Genomic DNA, 7,600 nt, shown 5'->3' on the forward strand with positions numbered 1-7,600 from the left:
AAGTATTTGAAAAATGGAAAAATGGGCATCTCAGTGGGAAAGTGTAAATGTAATGGTAAAAATGCTGATGCCAGTGGGAAGCAAGGAATACATCTACCAGAGGAGTGCTTTATGGAGCTGTTGGATAATCTAATGATTTCACTTGAGGAAATTAAATTTCAGTGATAATAAGTGGCCAGTCTACATTGTGAAATTCAAATTCCTTTGGACTGTTAATACTAAAATTTGTGAAATGGAAGTTCGGTAGGAACTCACCTTAGATAGCACCTTCCAAACCCACGACCGCTAGCACCTAGAAGGACAAGGGCAGCAGACACATGGGAACACCACCACCTGCAACTTTCCCTTCAAGCCACTCGCCAATCTGACTTGGAAATATATCGTTGTTCCTTCGCTGTCGCTGGGTCAAAACTCCTGGAACTCCCTCCCTAACAGCACTGTGGATGTACCTACACCACATGGACTGCAGCAGTTCAAGAAGGCAGCTCACCACCACCTTCGCAAGGGAAATTTGGGATGGGCAATAAATTCTGGCCTGGCCAGCGATGCCCACACCCCATGACATAACTTAAAAAAAGATGCACTTTTTCTATTATTTTAAATTTATAGAAAAAAATGATCAAAACTGATCCATTGTAGAAGACTCAATGATATATTTGAATCACAGAGTACCAGGCACATTGATGTATTAGTGAAGTGTAGCAATTAGGTGGAAATATTGATGTTAGTCAGGGTGACAGAAGAGGAGACAGTGGTTCATGGGAAGGAATTAACTCTAATATAACTGGACCTATAACCAGACAGGAAACTAATGTCCAAGTGTTCAGCATTTGGAGTTAAATCTGGCAATTGGTGGAAGGCAAGTTGGAATTAAAAGGAAAAGCTTCCTAGTTCTATACTTGTTGTCATATACGATGATGATTAAATCATTCAATGAGCTGAAGTAGCTGGAAAAGCAAAAGGCCACTAAGTGGACTGTTTTATGTGGTCTAACTCCAATTTTGCCTGTTTGCCTCCGGATGGCTTGGTTAGATTATGCTATGACTGCAAGATTACTAAGTCTCAACGGAGAAGAAACTTCACTGGCCCCACTCCAATTGGAATCAGAATCAGGGCAAAGGACTGTTGACAGGATTTTGGGAATAAGCTTGTAATTTTTTTTTACTGTCCACTGAGGATGGTGATGGGAAATAAATGCCCCCTAAATTCAAAACTGTGAACTACTGTTTGTTAGAAGTGTTAACTCCATATAATTGAAGAACTAGATTGTTGCCCTCAGCGCTATCTGGAAGTTGAAGGCAGTTCGATCGCACAAGTTTGAGAAAAACCGAGGAGGAACTCAGTGAAATCCCAAAAGTGTGTTTGAGAAATTAAATGACTTGAAAGTTGAAAAGGAAACATTGGTGCGCAAATTTGGCATTCAGAAAGCTGGCAAGTCCCTATTCGGTAAAGAACCTAATCCACGAATTGATCATTAACCATTGAAAGTGGTCTTGGTGCTTCAGAAAGGTTGACCTCCACTGGCAGCTTCCAGGTTGTTATACTGTATTGTCCAGATAGAACTGAGATCCGATATGGAAGAATTAACAGAAAGGAAATGCTTGATGGTTTCCCATGAATGTGCACAAGTTAGGGAAAATTTATTCTGGACAAGTAAAGCAATTGTATTAAATCTTAGAGGAATAAATCAACTATTGGATGAAGTAGAATTCATAAGACAACTCAACACGGCAATGTCCTCAAGAGTGATGTGTTTTGTGATAAATGGTTGCCTGGTAAAGCATACTGTTCCAGAAGGCTGCAATGGGGAAAAAAATGAATTAAAATTAGTTTTCTTTGATAAAGAGGTTTCAGAGTTGACATCTGAGCAGAATCTGTTTCAATTTTTCAGTGCTTTGCATGAAAGTTTTTCAGGTTTTGCACGCATGATGCGACTTACTGGGCTTGTGATTGAATTGGGAACATGATAGAATTCAAAAGGTCCTGTGAGATTTTTGAGACGTGTTGGTTAAAAGAGCTGAAGCTGGCAGTTGCTGCTCTTAGTGTATGAACGTGCCCACCCTGACCTTGACGATATTGATTTTGCAGGTTTATACGATTTTCATTGTTGTGGATATGTGACTGAATTAGCTGATGAGTCTGCTACAATCACAAGTCACAGTTTGCTGCTTGCAAAGATTATCTAAGAACTCAGTCTTAGATGCTGGACCATAGTTTACAGCACAGTAGTTCAAATCTCTTCTCTCTAGCCCTTGACATCTCTTTTCAACTGGTGAAGCAAAATAAGCTGTTAGAACTTTCAAAACAACAATCAAAACCACAAATAAAGGCAGTGTCATTCTAAATTAGAAACTGAAATCATTTTTAGTCCTAAACTGAAGCACAGTCCTGACAATATACCAGCACAGTGTTGATAGTACATTCACATCCAAAACTGAATGTGGTGAAAGCAATTCTATTTGAGTCTGGCTGAAGAAATCTACACCTGTTCAAAAGAGTTTAAGATCATTTGAGATTTGAATATGAGTCATAGTTTCGAAATACCAGAATTTGAAGGAACTTGAATTTAAGGAATTAGAATGGAGAAAAATTTGGAATGTGTTCAAGTGGATCGTTTTCTATGGAAAAGGCAGGTTGACCATATGTTAGATTATTCTAGAGCTCAATCAAGTAATATTAATGCAGCCTTACACCAGTTTAGTAATTTCCTCTCTACTTGAATCAAGTGATACCTAGGTAGCAGAACTGCAACCTGAAACAACTAAGGAACTGTGAATCCTTGGAATTCTCTATCCCAGAGGGTTGTGGATGCTCCATCATTGAATATATTTAAGACTGAGATAGACACATTTTTGGACTCTCAGGGAATCGAGGGGATATATGGAACGGGCGGGAAAGTGAACAGTGGAGCAGGCACGATGGGCTGAATGGCCTACTTCTCTTATTTCTTAGGTTAACTGAGCCCAACCATCTGAACAAAGTAGATTGTCGTAATGTTCAAAGCAAGGATTCCCAAAACCAGAAAGGTTCAACAAAGGTATATAAAAATGAACAGGATGAGAGAAGCTGTGGGAGAGAGATTGAAGCATCAAAACATTATGGCACCATTGAAAATCACGGATTTCCAAATTGCCACCTGGATATAAAACTGGTGTTGGAGATCCCAATGGAAATGAATCCATAACAAACGGCTGATTGATGTCAAGCATTGCCTGGGCTCCAAGTTGGAAATCTACCCAATTTCTAAGGCAGGAAAGTGCTTTTGACTTTTGCATCTGTAGGGATGCATTTCTCAGTAAGGGAGAGGGGATTTTAAGTATCTACATTCAGTCTGTGCTGCTTGTTTGAGACCAGCCATTATATGCTGCTGATCTTTTGTAATAGTCTTAAGTGATAAGCCCAATGAGGGGTGGAAGTCTCACTCAGCCCTCATTAGTCCGGCCTGCACTGCTTTATGGCTGCGGGGCAGGTCGGATTGGAGCATGTCAGCTCCACGGCGACGTTGTTTCTGGGGGGGGGCGGAGTGCCATTCGTCGTACCCCCCCCCCCCCCAACCCTCATTATTGAGCCCTATCTTTCCATCGGCTTCAAGGTCACCCTTTGCATTCTATTACTTTCCACCTTTTCACCTCTGCGGAAGCCTCTGAAGAGACCTCATTGAAACAAAGCATTCATAACATCTCCCTGCCTTGCCTTTACTGTGCTCCTGTGTTTGATTTTGGGCTTGGCAAAGGTGACGATCCCTGTTGAGAGTGGGGACGGTGAAGGTTCCGGGAAGAAGGAGCGAGCTTCCTTTGGTATCGCGTACAGTATTTCACGACCCAAAGAGTTTTACAGCCACTGAAGCACTATTGAAATGTTGTCATTGATGTGGAGGTTTAGATAATATAGATGCAAGAAGGCCTGGAATTCATCCAAAATAAATGTTTCTTAACTTTATTCATGGTGAAAAGAAATGAGTACTTAAAAAAAAAACCTTAGATTTGAAGTCGACAGTGCCAACAATGCAGACAAAGGCCATGGAAATTCTCCTTTAGTTGCATATTTAACTCACAGTAAACTTTAGCACCATTCTTATTTTTTCCAGAAACTGCTGGAAAAAGTCGAGAGATTTGCATTTTATGAACGTGCAAAGAAATCTTTTGCTGTGGTAGCTACAGGGTAAGTTTTTCCACAATGTTTAAACTCAGCTTTTTTATTTTATAAACCCTAGATGTCAGTGTATGAGTCAACTTTTGAAGCCTCAAAAAATGGGGTCGACCTACACGCCGGGTATAAAAGTGAACCGCTGGTGTGGGTGGTCAGCATCTTTGTCGTTCGCCATGTGGGGTCTACTCTGTCTGGGCATGTCTTAAAACTCCTGTGCATCTTCGGCCTGTATCACCTGCTTGATTCCTTGTACCCAGTTATAAAACATCCACTTGTCGGGTGAAAACTTGAGTATGATTACTCATGCGAGTATAACATGCCATGGCTGAAAAGGAAGGGTCAACTTATACACTGAGTATGTGCAAAAATATGACTTTTGGGGATGAAAAAATGGGTTTGTCTTGTATGCCGGGTGGACCTAGAGGGTCAGAATGTGTAGAAGAGAACAAAGTAAACTATTTGTGCAGAATGTGGTCTATTGCTTTCAGATGTAGCCCAAGACTTTTCAAACTTCCTTCATTTTAAAATAAAATGCACTGGTGAATCCCCATGTTATTACACACTGGGGAATTAAGACCCAAGCGTAGTCCTCAGGTGAAGCAGGTTTAGAACTAATGAAGGGGCAAGGAAGAGGATGATATGCTGATGTGGGTGTTGGTGAGGAGGCATGTGTGGAGTATGAACACTAATATGGGTCAGTTGGGCTGATTGGCCAGTTTCTGTACTGTAACTTTTATGTAATATATGTAATTGGACCAGGAAATGCTGATATAGTTCAGTCCCCATTTTAAAGTCATGCATTCTGTCTTTATTCTTCCATTATAAATTTTCATGTCCACTTTTATAATGAAGGCTGCCTCTGTAATCCAGTCACACTGTAACTAAACCTGTTTCCCAGTGGTGGTGCTGTAACATCTCCACTTAAGGATGGGTGTAGTTATGGCATCACAAGATTACATAGGGACCCAGCCCCTCTGCCATGGTGAAAATCTTGGAAATGGCCAGAAATTCCAAGTGCTACCACCCTGAAACACAGAGTATTCCATTTTCGTGGGCGTTGGAATGGAATTGGGCCATTGTTCGTGCATGCACAGTTTACGGAGGCAGTTGGCCGTTTAGATCATTAGCTGCCTCTAATGAAGTGGACTTGGTAGGCCAGGGTGTGAAACCTGGAGTGTGCAGATTAGACCAGGTAAGAGGAGGTCTAAATGTTGTGGATGCATTTGGATAGCCAGGGTACCCCTATGGAGAGGTAAGGTGTCCCTTTGGGATTGTCAAAAGTAAACATGCTTGTGCGTAAAAAGTGTATAAACTCTTTGGAACTGTCAAGCTGTCAAAGAACTGTCAAAGCTGTCAAGGAACTGTCAAATGACACTGGATGAGTTGGCATGGAGGGGCTAACGGCAAAGGGTGGTGGGCAGGGGGCATGTGTCGACTCAAAGTTGGCATAGGGGCTATAAAAGGCCATGGGGATGTAGGGGGCATAGGGGATGTGAGCGGCCATGAGGGTTGATAGAGGGATATGGGTTGGCATGGAGGCTATGAGGGGCTATATGGGATGGGTAGAGGGGCATGGGTTGCCCTAGGGGCTATGAGGGGCTATGGGGGTGGTTAGAACGTCATGGGTTGACACAAGGGGTATGAGAGCCATGGGAGTGGGTAGAGAGGCATGGGTTTGCATTGGGGTATGAGGGGCCATGGGTGGGGGGATATGAATTGGCATAGGTTGTTGTGGGTAAGCATAGGGAGTGGAGAGGGGTGAGGGCTGGAGGGCTGTTTTTAGTGGCAGTGGTGGTGGTATATTGGTATTGTCACTGGACTAGTAATCCCGAGACCCAGGGTAATGCTCTGGGGACCTGGGTTTGAATCCCACCATGGCAGATGGTGGAATTTGAATTCAATAAAAATCTGGAATTAAAAGCCTGATGATGACCATGAAACCATTATTGATTGTTGTAAAAACCCGTCTAGTTCACTAATGTCCTTTAGGGAAGGAAATCTGTTGTCCTTACCTGATCTGGCCCACATATAACTCCAGACCCACAACAATGTTGTTGACTCTTAAAAATGCCCTCTGAACAAGGGTAATTAGGGTTGGGCAATAAATGCTAGCCAGCGACACCCACATACCACGAGCGAATAAAAAAAGCTTTTGTTCAACACAGCACCGGAGCACAGAGACGGGCCTTCTGCTCATCCTCCGCCCCTGGCAGCCTCCACACTAGTTCCAGGGCCCAACCTCCAATCCAGCCCGACCCCCCGAAACAAAACCCCAACCTGCAGGCCGCCATTTTTAAAGGTCGGGTTTGCAGACCCAGGACCACTCCTGTCTCTGTGCACCCGAGCCTGGGCTGGAAGCCTGTGCCAGGCTGTTATCATTATAAATGTAGATACAGGCATTTCTAATGGGACATGCGTGTTTTTTTTAATGCATAGATTGTATGCTAACAAGCTTTGGTTTACTTGACATTTTTACTTGAGAAGCTGATACACCAAGGCCCTGAAATGTGGGTCACGAGGAAGATGTCAAGGCAGCAGGGAGAGGAATTTAAGATGAAAGGATTAATTGTTTTTGCATTTATCCCATTGGCATGATTTGTAGGCATGTTGGAAAAAAAATGACTACAAGTATTGCCTAGAAAATTACATAGTGCAGTGATGCTTAAGCAGCAACTGTTACTGGCTGTTTAAGCCTTGGCTCTTGCTGGGTAACATGATTTATCTTATAAGAAAGAAGCCTGTTTTTCATCCTTATTGCTTTTTGTTTCAGGGAAACTGCACTGTACGGAAACCTCATCCTTACAAAAGGAGTGATTCCTGCTGGAGGAAATGGCGATTGAAAATGTAGCAAATAGAGGATAAACCTGGAGTAAATTTTATTGATAAAAGTTGCTGAAATGCAGATTATTGGTTCTAGTGATGCTGTGAATTTTTTTCCTCTCAATGTTGTTATTTCTGAATGATATCACGATGAAATATGAAAAAAATTATATATACTACAACTGGAAATAAGTGCAATGCACATATTCTAATCTCAACCTGGATAAATTACTGGTTCCCGATTTGAATGTTAAAGATGAGGAAGGGGCCAAATATTGTGACCATTTGCTGTTAGGAATTGTAATTATGAAACAGATCGGTTGGATAATTTTCGCATGTTGTGAATTGCTACATGCAATGAATAAAGAAACCGTTAATGATTATTAATGCAGGATGGGTAAAATTCATTTATACATCAGCCTGTTTTAAACTCTAGTGCTATATATTTGTGAGGATTATGTAACATCACTTGCAAGTGTTACAATGAATTACTGGGGATGAATTTAATTTTATTTGAATAGTCTAACTATTGTAAACATTAATCCAAGAACAAATTCATATTGGAGGCCTCCGCCTTCACAAACAATATTCAGTGAACTGCTTTTGTTTAAAACCATGTGGGACCTTCCCC

General features: G+C 41.8%; 1 protein-coding gene across 2 annotated transcripts in view; it reads left to right on the forward strand.

Annotated features, from left to right (window-relative positions):
- The window catches only part of fuom (fucose mutarotase), a 119,843-nt gene extending 112,491 nt beyond the window's left edge, over positions 1-7,352 (forward strand). The window contains exons 5-6 of one of the 2 annotated variants that reach the window (XM_078531041.1): positions 4,088-4,161; positions 6,920-7,352. In XM_078531041.1, coding sequence (XP_078387167.1) covers positions 4,088-4,161; positions 6,920-6,989 — 144 coding nt within the window. In that variant the 3' untranslated portion in view covers positions 6,990-7,352. The remainder of the gene's footprint in view (positions 1-4,087; positions 4,162-6,919) is intronic. The other variant, XM_078531042.1, reaches the window with a different exon arrangement.
- The last annotated feature ends 248 nt before the right edge of the window (positions 7,353-7,600 follow it).

The sequence above is a fragment of the Cetorhinus maximus genome, chromosome 27 (assembly GCF_964194155.1).
Source record: "Cetorhinus maximus chromosome 27, sCetMax3.hap1.1, whole genome shotgun sequence".
NCBI classification, from domain to species: domain Eukaryota; kingdom Metazoa; phylum Chordata; class Chondrichthyes; order Lamniformes; family Cetorhinidae; genus Cetorhinus; species Cetorhinus maximus.